This window comes from Vipera berus, assembly GCF_964194415.1.
Source record: "Vipera berus genome assembly, chromosome: 3".
In the NCBI taxonomy this organism is placed as follows: Eukaryota; Metazoa; Chordata; class Lepidosauria; order Squamata; family Viperidae; genus Vipera; species Vipera berus.
Genome location: NC_138204.1, coordinates 86,162,622 through 86,181,280, shown reverse-complemented (window position 1 = coordinate 86,181,280; position 18,659 = coordinate 86,162,622). Strand labels below are relative to the sequence as shown.

Below are 18,659 nucleotides of genomic sequence, written 5' to 3'. Positions count from 1 at the left end.
TTATTATTATTATTATTATTATTATTATTATTATTATACTGTCAATGTACAATGAACATTTATTCATTTAATAGACCTATATGGAGCCCATTCGACCTAGAAGCGACCCTGTACAACTTAGAATCATAAAAGTTGAAATTTGTGTGTAATCTAGGGAACTTCTTGGACTCCCAACTCCTATTCCATGAGCAAATGACAGTTATAGCGAACAGTGTCCATGCACCAGTAATCTGGTATGCCAGCTGTACCCTTTCCTGAACCTGGAGGCTTTTCAGACAATCATTCATGCCCTGGTCACCTCAGGTTTGGATTATTGTAATGTACTCTACAGGGGCTTTGCTAGAAAACCACTGAGAAGTTACAGCTGGCCTAGAATGCAGTAGCAGAGGCTAAGTGTGTTATAGTCACATGACCCTGCTGCGCTGGAGAGTAACTGGTTATTTGATGACTTCCAGGTATAATTCAAGGTTCTGGCTATCACTTCAAAGCCTTTTATGGCATAAGGCCTGGCTATCTCAAAGACCACTTTTACAGAAAATCCAATATTAATCAATGCAAAATGCTCTTTTCTGAGTTATTTGATTCGTTTCCCTGATTTAATACAATGTTGCAAAAATAAATAAAATCCATTTGGAAATATAGCTGATCCAGTGTGGTAAAAATAAAGTTTTAAGTTGTCTTAATTTTGGCATCGTTTGGATGTGGTAGACCAGGGTTCCTCAAACTACGGACCGTGGGCTGGATGCAGCATGCCTTGTCCTTTTATCCAGCCTGCCGGGCAAACGTTGGTGGTATAATTCAGGGCTTTTCAACCAATGATATGCTAGCACCCTGGTATGTGACCCTGCCTAGCCTAGATAAGTGCAGTGGAGCGTGGGAACGAGCTAAAGCGGTGCAGTGCAGGATTTGCCTTGAGAGAGTCATCAGGAGTTGCAGGGCTGCTCGGGAAAGACAAAGGCCCCAGGATTGGCACTTCCAGCACACCCAGTAGAGAAAGGAGGAGGAGGGAGGAGACAGCAGAGGCTATAAAAGCAGGCAGTTTTGGCGGAAGCGGGAGAGAGAAAAAAGACGCAGCCTTAAGAAGAGGAGTCAGCTGGAGCTGCACCAAAAAAAACACACGGGGGGTGGGGGAAGAGCAGAGGAGATAAAACAGGTCAGCCTGTAGCTGGTCTATAACTTTATGGCAGCCATCCGTGCTGGGCGCACACACACGTTGCAGCAAAAAACAGGCAAGAAATGCAGCTGGGGAAGTGTCACCCTCCACGAGGAATGAAGAAAGGCACCATCAGCTGGAGGTGACCAGCAATTGGCCCTCACCCACTTCACACACCCGGCTCTGTGGGTTCTGGGGGAGGGGACGCTGTGAGCAGAGTAAGAGTCAGCACCTGCCACCCAGCCCCCAGCCTGCCCGGTTCCAGCAGGTAGCGCTGCGCTCTCCTCACAGCATGGACAGGATGGGCCAGGGGAGGCAAAGCTACTGAGAAGCTAAACCTACCTCGCACACTCACAGGAGGTGGCGAGCAGCGCAGGGCCAATTGCTGGTCACCTTCAGTCAATGCTGCCTTTCTTCATTCCTCCCAGAGGGCGACCCTTCCTCAGCTGTGTTTGTTGCCTGTTTTTCTCCCTCCCTCATCACAAATATCTTCCTACCATTCTGCTCTTAAGTCTGTGCAGCTCTTGTCCACAATTTACAGTGGCCTTTCAAGCCATGTCCACATACAGCACGGCCACTGGCCACGCTGGCAACCTCTCCCCCTCCTCTTGTCCCCTCCTGGGCATGGAGGGAGGAAGGAAGAAGATGGGAATGAGAAAGAGAAAGAGGGAGGGAGGAAGGAGAGGGGAAGGAGGGAGGCAGGGAAGGAAGGAGGGTAGGAAGTGAGGGAGGGAGGGAGGAAGGAGATTGGAATAAAAGGGAGGGAGAGTCTGAGGGAAGTCCTGCCTTAATCCTGCCCTGCTGCCCTTTTGCCATCCCCTTGCCCCCTCATGGCCTATCCCGGTGGTCTCCCATCCTATCGCTAAGAATGCTTTAGTTATAATCATTATTTTTTTCCAACTATAGTCTGAGGGACAATGAACTGGCCCCCCTGTTTAAAAAGTTTGAGTACCTCTGTGGTAGAGTATAACTAACTGGGTGTGAATAAGACAAACAGTATCTCAGAACCTCTGGAAACCACCTTGTTGGAAGACTCTGCTTTAAGGATTATTGTTTCTTTAATTAACAACTTTATCCATATAATTTCTTTTCCTTTAATTGTTTCTAGTTCAACAGAACGGAAGCTTCAGGAATGAATTTTTCTATAATAGAAATAATCCCCTTTATTATGTGGGGGAGGAGGAGATTTATGTAACATATTTAGCTAATTATGTTTCTTTTCTTTCTTTTAAGTGAAACAGTAGTATTTTTCTGTTTTTTAAAAGAGGAAATAACCAATTAATTTCCTCTATAAGTTACACAAAAATATTAAAGTCAATCCATCATACTTATGACCCAGGAAGCAAAAGGAACAGCAGAACCTGGAAGAAGGATTAATTAATATTGCTGGAGATTTTTCATTAATAGAATTTACTAATGAAAATTTTGTGTCAAAGATTTAGGCAATGAAAAAAGGCACTCAGGAATTATAAAGTGTTTATAAAGCACTGATAAAAGCACACATTTATAAGTATATACAGATGTTAGTTTCACTTACACCAAGCATGGAAACAATATTTAATGTGATTTAGAGAAAGGACTTTAGGCCTTGAAAATAACTTACTATTCAAGTTAACATATAAAAATATAAAGCTAACTAACTTGATGTTGAACGTGATAACGGCAGCACAGTTACTGGTGGGACAATATTGGAAGAAGGATAGTTTGCCCACTGTAGAAGAATGGGTGTTTAAAGTTTCGAATCTTGCAGAGATGTCTAAGATTTCTGCTTATTTGAAGGATCATTCACAGGAAAGATATATTTCAGTTTGGAGGAGATGGATAAATTATATTCAAAACAAATATGGGACTAAAAAGTTCCATTTAACTTATGAGTAGATTTTATTGGGATATTGTTATTGGTACGTTGTTTGTAGTTATGTTAAAAGAGAGTTAAAGCGCATTATGAATTTGGTTAATTGTATATTATGCATATTTTTTATTTAGAATATTATTATTGTAACTATAATCCTGTATTTAGCTCTGGGACGTGGGGGGGGGGAAGTGGGGGGGTTTGGGGTGGGAGGGATTTGGGGATATATTGTAAAATTTTGTTTTTGTAAAACTCTTTAATAAAAAATAAAATAAAGCTCTAAAACAAAAATGAACAGCACAATTCTGTATATGTTTTCTTGGAAAATTACAGATAGGACTGAAATCTAAACAGAAAAGACAAAATAGCAAATAAACTGTAGAATGTCATACTTCATCTTTCATGCAGGGTAGATTTCAACCAAAGGTCCTTGGTGCTCTTTAAGCTTGGTTGTTGCATCTTGTTACCTAGTTTGAGTAATGAAACATCTGCAAGAATACAACTAAGCTCAGAGAGCACCAAGGGACCCTCATTTCAACCTGGAGCTATAAATATTCTCCCTTTAAATATTTCAACTTACAATTTTCTAAGAAATCTGAAGGAAAATACATTTTAAAGGTTTTTCTGGCATTTTGTCCACATCAGAACAAATCTTCAATTTCATTGCAATAACAATGGCAATAATTATTAGAAAACAAACCAGCTGGTTTGACTAGCAACACAAAATGGCAACTCTGCAAAATATATGAAACACAGTAGCAAAATAGACAAATGTGGATAAAACATGCAAATGTTTTACGTCAGATAATGCAGAAAACGCCAAGGTAAAATAAATGTTAAAATCCAGTATTAATATTATTCAGTTCCCATGTTCGCTGGAGTTGCATGGATTGTCCAGTTAGACTTTCTTTTATTTAGACCAGTGCAATTGTTATACATGTTTTCTGCAAGTTGAGGCACACTTCAATGGGCATTTTGACAGAATGCAATAGTTTATAACTGGCAGTTCTGGCCATGTATAATATGTAACCTTAGGTCAGTTAAAATTAAACAATTTTGGTTTATTTGAGACAAGTGATTGAAGGAATGTTCAGGGGAAATCATATCTCTCTACACTCCCATAATCCCCCTTCGCTATAGTATTCTCTAAGGAAAATAGCTTGCTCTCCAATTTATCTCTGTAGCTCACAAAGTAAATTAAAATTCCCAACTGGAAAAAAAAAACCTCAAGAAATTACAGATGAACTCTCAGACAGTATAAAGTACAGAACCACTTAAGCCTATAGAATCTTATAAGCCTTATAAAAGTTGGAAAAAACCAACTCGACATAAACATTCTTTGTCACTAGTGGATAAAGCAGAAGATTTCATCAAATATCAATCTTGCAATCAAGCTCAAAACAAGGCTTTCATGGGCTTCTTGATTTATACTTTAAATATATTTAAGACAGTGCTATTACTTTTTAAAGCCCTAGAGACAGCTCTCATCGTGGAATACGTTGACTATGAATTATTAGTCAACTGAAAGCTGCCTTGTTCTCTACCTGAAAGCTACATTGTCTTGTCTATGTTTTTAAACAGCAGATCAGAAAATAAAGCACACAAATATTCTAGCATATGCATGCTGCTGCATTAGCAGCCCATATAAAGACCGTATAAGTGCAATTAATGCAAAATAAATATTGAAGGTCTAGTAATAATGAATAAGCATTTTAATGCTTTAGAACTTCTGTTGTCAGTATTGCAACCTGTTATAAATTCAGTTTCTCAATATATGAAGGGGACTCATTAGGACAGGGGTCCCCAACCTCCGGTCCGTGGACCAGCACTGGACCGCAGCATGCCAGCAACCAGGTTGCGCAAACAAGCGAAGCCCGAATCATGGTATGCAGCCAGTACATGAAAGCATGCCCCCTCTGGTCAGCAGAAAAAATCTTTCTCCATAGAACTGGTCCCTGGTTCCCAAAAGGTTGGGAGCCTCTGCACTAGGATATAACCACCAGTGTTTCCAGTTAGAGTTGGACAAAATTCTTGTACTATAGTACAATCTAAGCATTTTTTGTAAATTATTAAGCTCTGTTTAGGTAAAATTTCAATAGATATTTTTCACTTGAGTCTGACTGAAAAATATTAAGAGCGAATAATGCAAAAAACTTAGTGTATCCTGTTGTAAACTTAAGATCTGCTACTTTTATTATATGTTTATGGTTCTTAAGCAAATTTGGACCAAAGATGTGATGAAGAAAATGTTATACTTAAACTCTTCCCTTAAATTGCTTAAAGCACAGGATCCTTTTGTCTTCAAATGCACTGTTGTAGAGAACCAGAGCAATGAAACACTCAGACCACAATATTAATATTGCTTTTTATGTTCCACAGCAATTAAAACATTTGCTTTCCTGACAGAAAAAATTGTAGTTTTATGAATAATTTCTGTGTATGTGCTTTTCCCCATTGTTATTTCCCCAGTCTTCAAAAAATGAATTGCTAGATTACAACTACAGCACAAGTTTATTTGCTGTGGATGAACATATATTTTGAAAATGTGCATTCCCCTCTTTTTGAGAATAACCAATGCAGCTGTCAGAAATCTGCAGCCTGTTTTTCCCCATTACTGATTACTTTGTACAAGACATTGATCATTGAACCTCTCTATTTCTCTTTCCACAAGAAAATAAAATAAAGCAAGTTCTAAAATAATTACCATATTAGTGTCAGAAATTAAACTTTGTTGCACTTTTAGGACTGAATAAAAAGTTTTCTACTTTTTGATTTTTCAGGGAAGAAAAAAAATTGTATTTTTTAGCAGCTATGAACTAGTATTTCAACCATCCTTGTCTGAACTTACTTATTTTTTCTATTAATTCCAATAGGTAAAAATGGATGCCAAACGATCATATTGTAAATGTTTTATTTTCTAAAAGCTGCCTTTCTGATTGCTATGTTCTCTTGTGATTTTTTATACTCATTTGATGCTCAGCAAGGATTAATCATTACATTTCAAATTTGAGATTTAGCTTCAAAGCAAGCAAATACTTCTCAAACATAATTCAGGAATTTCCAAAAACAGCAAATAAAATGCTAGGAAACATGTTTGGGATTTCCAAATTATGTTTCAACTTCTTTCCATAGCCAAAAGCTTGATTCAAAATATGCAGATCTGATCTTATTCATTTATTTTATTATAAGCCCCTGCTTTTCTCCTAAGCTTAAGTGTAGTTCTCAAATAGTTTGCTGCATCGATTGCTGAATTTAATATGACACCAAACATTTTTAATATTTGAGGAGAAAAAGACCTCGTTGGTTTCCAAAGGTTCAGAGATGTCATATTTTCAAAACTTCTCACAAAGGCCTGTTCTAGGACTATTCTCGTCTGGTTTAAAAGAAGTCCTATTGCTTCGAAACTTGATGCTATCCACACCAATCATTCAAATTAAACAAAAGCACTCTTATTAGGAAGAAGGAAAAGCAGATTTTTTTAACACTAGGATGTTAGGAAAAACTTTATAATGATTAAGTACAGTATTACTATCCAATCAGTTTCAGAGGCAGCTGAAATTATTTTAAAATGAGTGCAGCTAATTCTGCCAGAATAACATCAAGGCAAAATATTCCCAGCATAAGTTTAGATTTTCTCTTAAACTTGAAATGTTTTTTTTCTGTTTTTCATATATTCATAAAACAGGAAATCTACACCTTCTCTTGGATTACAAAACAGAAAGAATCCTGCAGTTGTAAACATTTACACCAATAAATAAGCTGAACATCTGTGCACGATTGTAGCAAGACTGCAATCTTACCACCTACTCCTGGGCACAAGGGACATGAGTGAATAAATAAAACTGTGAGAAGCCATGGGTTCCTAAAGTTGAAAATGAACACCCTCCCCGCTTTTCAAGAAGGAGGTCATTCATTTTAACATACAGTGGTATAATCCCATTAAGGACTAATAGAAAAAGAAATTATACAGGCTGCTATTTGGTGAGAATTAAATACAAATTAAGAGCAAATGCTGCTGAAGTTTTTTTAAAGAACCGCTATACAATTTCCTTAATACTTGCACAATTTAGATGAACAATTTTCATTCATTCCCACAGTTTATTCTAAATATAAAACAAGGCACCCCTTAAGCATTTTTCGTAACAAATTAAACATTTACGTTTTTTAGTGTGTAGGGAGGCTTAGCATTCAAGCAGCTTCAAAACCGAAGCACGGCCTCAAGGGAAGCCTCTCCGCTGACAAATTAATACCTTAGAGAATAGGCCTGAATGGTGGCAATGAACTCATTTGTTCCCACAGTAATGAAGAATGACTCTTTCTTTACCACATCTGTGACTGTTGCTATGGTGACCCAGACTTACCTCATTGCTTCTCGAAGGGCTCCACGCTCACCCAGAGTCGTGTGCTTGATGTCATCAAAATTATTTTCCAGTTTCTCACAGGTCTGCAATGATAATAGTAATAATAATAATAACATAAAAAATCTAATGCAGACAGAGACTCTGCATAAAAAGTAGCATTTTCAAGTTGGGCAAATCCCCCATTCTAGTGGGCTAAATTGCCTGCATTCATTCTCAGTGCAAACATAGCTGATTATATTGATTACATATTCACACAAATTACTCATTTTTGCTTTTAATTGCATAGCAGTAATTAAAAATGACACTGTGAACTCAGCAACAAAGTACAGGTGAAATTTGTACGGTTGCTATGGCAATCCTCTTATCAACATTTTATGGGGGGGGAATAAAAATTTCTTCCTAATGTGTGTCCATGTTTTTCTATATGTAAAACAGTCAAAGGTACACCATCAAATAGTTCTGCTAAAACAGATATATGTACAAAAGAAATATAATCAGCCATACGTTAACATCAGAGGAAAATGATCCAAAATCCAACATTTCTTATAGTACATATGAAAGCCCATTTGATCAAGTACTGTTCTCAGCTAACTAAAAAAGAAAGAAAACTTGCTTCAATGATGACTGAAACCCTAAGTGGATCAAATTAGCTTTCTTTGCCTAGGACAGATGTGCTCAATACGTTCGCAATCTAGATCTTTGTGGTAAACCCACCGAAAATTTGCTGCTTCTCCCTCGATTGTTACGTTTTATTATAGCTTGAGGTAGAAGTTGTAGTTAACATTTCAAATGCATCAAAGCCCTACAAAGACTCCACGGTTATTATCTCTAAATGGGCTGCTGAAACTAATAAAGTATTTACTAGCCAAGCCATATTTGCAAGATTAGTCCCAGTGATAGCAGCAATATCTGGGTTACCTGATGGGTTTGGAGTTATTGTCACATCACAGCTGAAGACCTGTAGGGAGGTTCAAAATATCTGCCACACAACGGACATCTAGTTGTTCTCAGGGGCACAACCTGCAAGAAATCTCTGTGGTGGCTTTTCCCCAAACAAACGCAGTTACTCCAAACCATAATAGTTACCGAACCACACTATGAAATTAACTACTCTAGACTCTTTCGCTCATCCCCAAACCAAAGTACAAATACATTCTCAGAAGTACAAGTACAGCCTGATCTTCTGTTAAAACACCAAAAATTTAAGCAGCAAATTTAAGATGATTTCTCTCTTCCCAATGATGGCCCTGATGCTTTTTTTAAAAAAAATAAATTCTTGTAAATTCCCTCTTTTCACTATGATTCCTGTTCTAATTTCTCATTTGGTATTCTGTAGCTACATCATCTCTATATTCCTGATCTTTTCCTTTCTTGCCAAGTGCTTCTTAAGAAAGATAAAAGGTGCGTTTCAGAATATGTTTTGATTGAATTAGTTATGGACTCCAATCATCCACAGGATATAATAAACTGTTAGTGGAGAAATGACCTGAGACTATTCACATTGAAGCATGCTGCAGTCCTGTTGTTTGAATTTAACACTTTAATACACCTTTTCAAGGAATCTTTATTCACCCAGAGCAGCTAGATTTCTCCAGTCCCTCAGGAACCAGATCAATCTTATTATCATTTTCTTTCTGGACAGGAACTGGCTTGAGTGAGATCACATTCAGAAAAATTCTCTCTTTACTTCTCCTGCAAAGAGCAATAATTACAAAAGAACTGCAAAATCAGGGGTATTCCATCCCATGAAGAGACACCAATGAAGCAAAGAGCTCCATAAAAATCCATCTTCCTAGGGTTTTGTTTAAGCCTGTTCTCCCCCATTAAGACCCTCACAGCCTCCAGCACAACATCAAAAACTTCACCAATCAGGCCTTGTTAGACCTCTTTCAGTGGCTTCATGACAGTGTTAAAATAGTGGAGAGCATCAACCTTGTAGCACCATCAAGGAGCAGCCACTGATCCAATCTGCCTCTTCCATCACCACTAATAGGAGTCCCCTTTCAGTGGAAAAAGCAGCATCACTTAACACCTATTGTTATATAGGAGGATATTATGATTGACTACATCAAAAGTTTTAAAGGGATGTAAAGGAACATGGATGGGTGAACTACCCTCATCTAGATCCTTATCAAGGGAATCTACCATAGCAACTAAAAGGGGAAGTAATAATTTCTAACACCTCTCAACCCAAGAATGTCCATAGCCTCCTTCATGGCCAGTAGCAGTGTTTTTCTCATAATGAGGCATTATTAATCTCCCAGGTCAAGTAAACAACCACAATTGCACAAATAGCCAGGAGAGGAAAGGATCCAGTCTATAGGTAAGAACTGTTATGTTACTTTCTGGGCAAAACAGAATGTTATGCAAAGCCAAGAAAAGGAGGAGGATATGGTTAACCCAATGCAGTTAAAGGCATTAGATACGAAAAAGAAAAAATAGTTAAAACTAGTGTATACCAATACATCACTGAACATCACTGAGCCTTGGTGGAGCAGTGGGCTAATGCCTCCTTAAGTAACACCAGCTGCCTGCAATTAGTGCAGGTTCGCATCCCACCAGGCTCAAGGTTGACTCAGCCTTCCATCCTTCCGAGGTTGGTAAAATGAGGACCCAAATTGTTGGGGGCAATAAGCTGACTTTGTAATAATGCCACTTGGGGGGGGTGAAAGCCCTAATAAGCAGGCATATACATAGAATGAAGGCTATTGGTAAGCACATTTGATTTGTGCTTAGATTGTAAGCCGCCCTGAGTCTTCGGAGAAGGGCGGGATATAAATGGGATTAAAAAAATAAATCTTGATATCTTCCAGTCCTTGAAAACTGTCCTTTAATCACATCCATAGATTGCTTCATCTTTTTTTTGTGGAAAAGATCTCTTTTTTAGAATCTTACCAGTTTCACCTAACAATTCCTTTCTTCTTATATCCCATTCACTCTTCCTTCATATATTCATTCTAAAAATTGATCTTTATTCAATCTCACTAAATGACCAGCACAGCTCTGTGAACTTTTTTTCATATTGCTTAGTCACTTTTTTATTTAGGCCACAGTTGTTTGGTAACAGGAGTTACAGAGAAATGTTGTCTTTATTACAAAAGAAAGAATATTTACTGCTTTCTAATTTGCAATCAATATTTCTACTCTACTATTTTTAGAGGCTTGGCTGTTCTATGTTCCTAATTTACTTCCAGTCTTAAATCTAATTCCATTTTACTATTCTTAACTACTTCCCATTCTTACATTCCCTACTTATTTTCTGTAACAGTCTAATATTCTCACATTTCTAATCTGTAATCTCTATAAAACTTTGCATTTTAATTTTTAGCTGTATCCTCATCCAATTATTGAGGCTATCAACAACCATTCCTGCCTGCCTGTTGTCAGCTTTTTAACCTGAGTGATGGCTTTTGTAATGGCTTTTGCCACATTTGCTTCTGGTTCCATCTCTGTTAGCTCTTCCAGTTTTAGCTTTCTAGCCTGAGGTCTCCTCTTTGGCCTGCTCCAGCTTGACCCTTTCTGAACTACTCTTGCTTTTAGAAGCCACACTCATGCTTCGTCCTCTTCTGTCACAGCTGCTTTACAGACTAGAGGGTGAGCTGCCTTCTGTCTCCTTAATGGGGTGATGACTGGAGTGATGAAGGCATGTCTAGATGTTGATAGGTTGTAATTCAGACTCCTCATTTCATTCCTCTTCAGTAATTACTTGGCATTCCCAAAGTGGGAGAGACTAACCCCTTTCTCTCCCTTCCTTATACTTTCAAGTTAGTCTTATCTCTGGGACACAGATCCTGCAAGTTTCTGGTACCCTGAAAATCCCAAAGTACTCACACAAAGCACTTCCAAAGTACTCACACAAAGCACTTCCAAAGTACTCACACAAAGTACTCAATTTTATTTAGGCAATACTTGATTGGGCTTCTGCTATCATTAAGAGCCCCACCCACTACCCCACAAATCTTCTTTCCTATTTTTGCCAAAACCTTCCTCTCCTCCACTGTTTCCAAGTTGCCTGGCTGCTTAAAAAATGTTGGACTAAGAATGGAGAAACATATCTTCTAGTTCATCCTCACAATTATTCCTTCTTAACCAAATTTTATTCACAGGGCTATTGCTTTGGGGAAAAAAATAAAAAGAAGAAATACTGAGTATGGATATCTTGAAATCTTGAGTGAAAGACAGGCTAGAAATCTAATAGATAAAGGAATAATTTGCAACTGTTAAATCATTTTTCCTGCCATATTACTTTTATACACCGCTGATTCACACATAAATTTTTAGATATGTATTTCTCATTGCATAATTCAATCTACCCAACATTCACTGAAAATTATAACACATGGGCATTTACATCCCCACCTACATTCTCTATACATATTAGATCCGTGCCCTTCTTGGCTGGTTTATTCGGCTCGAGAGGGAACATGAAGCTGGCTCCGGGCGGTGATATCTGCCTCCTTGAGTGAGGGTTGTTTCCCCTCCATCTTGAAAGAAGCGGTGGTGAGACCCCTCCTCAAGAAACCTACCTTGGACCCAGCTATATTAAACAACTTTCGTCCGGTCTCCAACCTTCGCTTTCTTGCTAAGGTTGTTGAGAGTGTGGTGGCGCATCAGCTCCCTTCGGTTCTGGAGGAAACTGACTATCTGGACCCGTACCAATCGGGTTTCAGGCCCGGACACAGCACGGAGATGGCATTGGTCGCCCTGGTAAATGATCTCTGGAGAGCTCGGGACAGAGGTTGTTCCTCTGTCCTAGTCCTACTAGATCTCTCAGCGGCTTTTGATACCATTGACCATGGTATCTTGCTGCAGCGTCTCAGGGGATTGGGAGTGGGAGGCACGGTTCTTCAGTGGTTCACCTCCTATCTCATGGGACGTTCGCAGTCGGTATTGGCAGGGGGGCAGAGGTCAAGCTCGAGGCCTCTCACTTGTGGAGTTCCTCAGGGGTCGGTCCTCTCGCCTCTCCTGTTCAACATCTACATGAAACCACTGGGTGAGATCATTCGTGGTTTTGGAGTTGGGTATCATCAGTATGCTGATGATACCCAGCTTTTTATTTCGACCCCAAACCACCTCAGTGATGCCCTCGATGTGATGTCCCATTGCCTGGAAGCAGTTCGGGTCTGGATGGGGAGGAACAGGCTTCAACTCAACCCTGACAAGACTGAGTGGCTGTGCGTACCGGCATCTCGGGATATTCAGAACATTCCATCTCTTTCTATGGGGGGGGGGTGAGTTATTAACCCCTGTAGATAGGGCTCGCAACTTGGGAGTCTTCCTAGATTCACAGCTTTCTTTGGAAGACCACATAATAGCTGTGACTAGGGGAGCCTTTGCCCAGGTTCGCCTGGTGCGCCAATTGCGGCCCTATCTAGACCGGGATGCCCTACGTATGGTCACTCATGCACTCGTGACCTCTCGTTTAGACTACTGCAATGCTCTCTACATGGGGCTGCCTTTGAGGACCACTCGGAGGCTCCAACTGGTACAGAATGCAGCCACGAGAGTTGTGTTGGGAGTCTCCCGATACTCCCATGTTACACCTCTACTCCGTGAGCTGCATTGGCTCTCAGTTGTCCTCCGGGTGAGATTCAAGGTGCTGGTAATGGTTTTCAAAGCCCTACATGGCATGGGTCCAGAGTACCTTAGGAATCACCTGCTGCCGGCGTCAACTTCCCTCCGCCCTGTACGCTCCCACAAAGAGGGCCTCCTAAGGGTGCCACCATTTGGAGAATGCCGTCTGGTGGCTCCCAGGGGGAGGGCGTTCTCTGTGGGCAAGCCTGACCTATGGAACCGTTTACCTTCACTCCTTCTGACGTGACCTAAAAACCTATCTGTTTGAGCAATCCGGTCTGGTCTGACGGGTTTTGTTTTAATTATTGTTTTAATGTAACTTATCTTCTGCATTTGGGCATTAGGGTTTAATTTGTTTTCAATTTCTGTATTTGTGCATTTTGATATTTATGTCACTGTTCACCGCCCTGGGTCCTTGGGGAGAAGGGCGGTATACAAATCAAATAAATAAATAAATAGTAAGGCAACATCAGTGCTAAAGCTAGCATTTTATTTATTCTCATGCATTATTTACTTAGTTTTGACAATATATTGCTCTTACCACATTTAGCAACCAAATATCATCTTCACAGACACAAAATATTATATAATTTGTGCACTTTAAATCAACAAACTTGAAACAAACTTCCTTTTTCACAGTTGTACAGTTTTTAATGACTTTGTAAAACAAATATCAGATCTACATGCTCTCTATTAGAAAAAAGTATATTGTACTTCACAATTTTGGTTAATTTTTCTGAACACCTTCCTAGGTATTCAAAAATTAGCTCCTATGTCATTTTTCCATTTACTACTACTTTTTCCTTTATATAAGGGAATAATCAGGACTTTTTTGTCATAGAATGCACTAGAACACAGTTCCGGCACCTTTTTTCAACAGATTTGGGCATGGTAACATTAATAGTATTAACTTACCTTGAACAAAATCCTAGTCTATTAGATACACTAAAAATAAAGGTGTTTTTTTTTCAACTACAAAGATAAACCTTGTAGGGTAGGCCAGGTGCGTTGTATGATGTATGTGAGTTCCGGCACCTTTTTTTTTTTTTTTTACAAAAAAAGCACTGGGAATAATAACATCCTCCAAAATACCTCACACAAATAAAGTTTTTGCAAACATTAGGCAAGGAACACAACAACTCTAAAAGCAAATAGGTCAATATTTTAAAATTTCTTCATTTATATCTTCTACAACAGGAATCTTAAAACTTTTTATCATTTTTGAAGTATTTATCTCTTCCTTTTGGGCATTTATTTTTCATAGAAATTTACAGTTAGAACAACTGTTCCAATCCTGTTCTTTGACATATCATTCTGATTCTCACACAAATCTTTAAAACGTTCAGTTTAGGATTCTCTAACGTCAGTTTTTTCCAGAATAATTTCATCACTTTAATTTTTAATGCCATCTAAAACAGGTACTTGCTAAGTCATCTTCAAGCACATTTTTATCTTTTCATCAAAATTGTTCTCCATTTCCTTTGACTTATTAAATCTTATAATGACTCTTTGTTCTTTGATTACACTACATACAGTACATTACATTACCTACAGTAAGGGAAATTAGACTTAGATAAGAATTGTTTACTGCAGCTATAAACCTCATCATTGTGCAGTAATGTGAGAGCTCAGGAAAAACAAACAGGCTTCCTTCAGAAGCAGAAGTTCAGCACAGATAAATCCAAGATCTAGTAACCAGGGATAATGTTTGTCATGCCTATTTTTTTCTATGAGTTTCACTGAACATTTTTATTTGACTTCCTTCATGGTTTCTGCCTATGTGAGGATCAAGGATCATTTCTGACTCTGGTTCTAAGTCAAGTAACTCAGCATACTGTTGTGCTTCTGCAACAGGCCACTGACTAACTGACTGTTCCAGAACTGCGGGTTCATCCTCCAGAAAGCCTCCAGAAGCTGTGAATGCTCCAACAGTAGAAGTTTTTAAGAAGAGACTGGACAACCATCTGTCTGAAATGGTATAGGGTTTCCTGCCTGAGCAGGGGGTTGGACTAGATGACCTCCAAGGTTCCTTCCAACTTTACTATTATCATCATTATTATTAAAGCCATTTTCTTTCCTAACGTCGTCTACAGATATCTGGCAGCCTACTGTCTCCTGAATTTCAACGTCAGGACCTGGGAAGTCCTACTTCTCCAATTCACTCTTATTCCTCAAATAGCTCATAACATTAACTATCTTGGATCCTTAATCTAGAGACTAGCCCTGCATGCCAATATAGTGTGGCCTGCATTCCACCAGCTAGGACATCTAAGTAGTATATTGCTGCACTCATGATATACCAAAAGCTATTCCAAGATACAAAGTCAGACATGTAGAACAGTCAGTGTGTTACACCAGCAATATTTTCAAAGTTAGCAGGCAATAATTTTAAATTTAAAAGCTAAATAGCTTTAATGCTTTGCAGAGATGTTTTGTTTTTTGTTTGTTTTCTCTTTGTTTGTTTTTTTATTAACCAAATACAGTCCCTTCAGGCAATTGTAATTTTTAAGTAGGAAAAATACAGTCAACTATATTTTTGCTATCAAGAACAGAAAGGGGGAATTTACAAGGATTTTGACTTTAGCTGCTCAAAAATATTAACCAGCTTTGGTTGTTCTAGATGGAGAAGAGGCAAAGGTTGCTACCCGCTCTTCGGCAGCCAATAATAATATTCTAAATAAATCACTTAATCATGCAAGTTTACTTAGATGACACCAATCTATTTATCAGGTTGTTGTTGTTTTTTTAACAAAAAGGGACATTTCAAAATCTTTCAAACCTTATTGGCTGACAGTAGCAAAACATCTCCAAAACCATTAAATAAGCAATTAAGAAATATCCAACGGATATGTCTTATTTCTATTCTCTTATTTACCTTTTATTATTCTTTATAATATTTAGACTTATGGTCCAATATGAGTGCTAAGTATGTTCTGTTAAGAAAAACCTAATGCTTATATATTTACATAATGTCACCCTCTCTGCCAATCCGGCATCCATTTTCTAATGAAACCTTCAGTCTGGCTATTGTGAAATTATGACAGATAGCTCAATTCTTTAAAAGACAAACATGAATGAAAAATAATTACCCGAGCTTCCTTATATCACTTTATTAAAAAGGCCTTATCAACTTGTCCAGCTAATGTCAAAATTAGCTTGTTATAATTTTTGAGATAATGCTACAGACATTTTAATACACACTATTAAACACCAGGCTACACTACTGACACTGCTAAGACATAATTACCAAATCAGCAAAGAATATTTCAACCCAGCCTGTGTAAGCAGTTCTTTCCTTTCATCTTTTTTTCAAGGAATTTAGAAGGCAATTTTTTAAAACTAAACTACACATTAATTCTGTTCCATGTTTAATCTGATATGTTTTATACTATTCATTGATAATATAAAATTCATTCTTTGTAATGGGACAAGAAAAGAATACTCATCTTTCTGTATCCTTTGCAGATAGAATATAAGTCTGTTTCCATGGAACAATATTAAATTGCTTAAAGGTATAGAGACATTGTACAATTTGTAGAATTAATGAAGCTATGGCTAGATACATGGATTATTTCAAAATTACTGAAGGAAAAACTTCTCTAGAAAATACCATTGAAAAGTGTTTTCAACTAATGAAAACATACCATTTACATTTACATTCTAATATAATGAGCAATGGTGCCAAAAGACAAATATAAAGCCTTGGCTACAACTACATGCTCAATGCAGAAAATTGCAAGATGTATTGATGACACTCCAAGAGACGTGAGCAATCATCTACAATGCCAGTCTTACATAATAAGTCTCCTTTATTATGTAATAATTTTAATTAAGATTACAATTAGAAAATACAAGCTACAAATATAAGAATAAAAAGAAAAAATGTAGAAAAAAGAAAGTTAAGTAAAGAATTAACTTGCACATCACAACAAGTTTAAACACTTTTAGTAGCTTAACACCATCTCATAAAATGCCATAAAAACTCTTTTCATCCTATACCTCATGTTTTAACTTTAAACAAAATCTAACAGCCTCATTATTCATTCATTAGAAAAAATATATTAAGGGTTATCAGAAGTAACTATATATCTATTTTAACCTTGATCAAACAAACCAACCCTATATTCCTTCCTTGTAGTTTCAACATTTTTTTCCAATTATTTTTTAATTACTTCAAATAATATCCTAGAATATCATTTCTTTTCATTTTTTTCTGTCCCATCTTGGAGAACTATTCAGAGAACCTTCAAGACTTTAACAGATCTCTTTTGTACATAGTATAGGTTAGCCAAATCCCTCTTCTGGTTTAATACAAATCATTTTCAGTCGTATCCAGTATAATTTGTTCTTCAGTGATATTATTAACATTACATCTGACTATGATATGAGATATTCTTAAAATTAATTTGTGATTCCATTGTTCAAATATAACATTCAAAACATTCAGTGTTAAAGTATTTTGCTCCATTCTTTCTTAGCAAGGCAAATGTAAGTATTCTCCTTTTACCCATAATCTTTATTTTCTTCTAATTCTAATTCCTTCAAACTTCCATCCTGTAATGATGTTTTTTCCACAGAACTCAAACAACCACATTTTTCTATAGGACGGATTTTTATAACTAATCTTAAATTTTTATTCCAAATCCATCTAGATCCTTAGTCCATTTTAACTTTTCAAAATCAACACTCTAAACATCTTCTTGCTGTTTATTTAAAAAAATTCTAAATCTTTAAAGTCATGTTTAAAATTTATTTCTTTAAGGAAATAAAGAAATAAACTGACCTAGTGCATACTATAAAAACGTGCTGTTCTGACGGGTTTTAATATTTCCAAAGCAATAAAAAATAATTCCAAAGGTGATTAAGTAATGAGACTTGGTCAACCTTTCTACTCATAAAAGGCTGCATTACAACTGTGGGCTTAGAAGATATCCCTTGACTCCCAACTGTTTGGGTCACAAGCGGAGCACAAAACCTTGGTCCTTCACGTCTAGTAATGAAGAACAGCTGTCCAGGATGTGCATGGGCAATCTCTTCTTCTCTGAGATATTTCACTGATCAGGCTCCAGGATGCAGCCACCAATCTCCATTGTTAACACCATCCCAATTTTGCAGGGGCATCCAGCTCTACCTGATGCTCACCTCAAGTATCCCCAATCTCTAGAAGCTGGATTATATATTCACTCCATCCCCCATTTCTCCCTGCTCAGAAGGCACTTACAAATCTGATAGTGGGCATAACTGTGAGGAGAATAAGTAACCTTTTGCTTCAAAAATCATTATAAAAGCGTAAACATATTCACATAGGAAAAGCCCATTTCACTTGGCTATTTCAATCTCTTCTTCTTTGAAATAACATCGAAAGCAAACTTTTTCCATTAAATTAAAACAGAACTAATAGGCAAAGATGCCTGACAAATCTGCATAGGAGATTTGAAGAGTTGCCCAATCAACATCCAGATAAAAGAAATGGATCCAAAAGCATGTTTAAACATCGGCAGACTGAACAGGGACACAAGGCCCTGCTCAGTCATAATCCCCACTGGCTGAGTTGCACAAATTATATATATAAAAAAATTTATGTAGTTAATCTGCAGTTAGATTCACAGTAGACTGGTGGAAACTTAATAATTCAAGTCCTAAAGGAGGACCTACAAATTATTAAGGTAGTATCTGAAAATACAGGCAGTTCCAAGCATGGTAAATTTTTGTAAAATTA

The 18,659-nt window shown here is 37.6% G+C and overlaps 1 protein-coding gene across 4 annotated transcripts in view; it reads right to left on the bottom strand.

Annotated features, from left to right (window-relative positions):
- The window catches only part of DPYD (dihydropyrimidine dehydrogenase), a 611,068-nt gene that overhangs the window by 531,635 nt on the left and 60,774 nt on the right, over positions 1-18,659 (bottom strand). For 3 of the 4 annotated variants that reach the window (XR_014026198.1, XM_081325991.1, XM_081325993.1), the window contains exon 3: positions 7,367-7,449. Coding sequence is in view for 3 of the 4 variants with exons in the window: in XM_081325991.1 (XP_081182117.1) it covers positions 7,367-7,449 (83 nt within the window). In the remaining variant the exon portion in view is untranslated. Of the gene's footprint in view, positions 1-7,366; positions 7,450-8,284; positions 8,405-18,659 lie in introns of those variants that run through there. The other variant, XM_081325992.1, reaches the window with a different exon arrangement.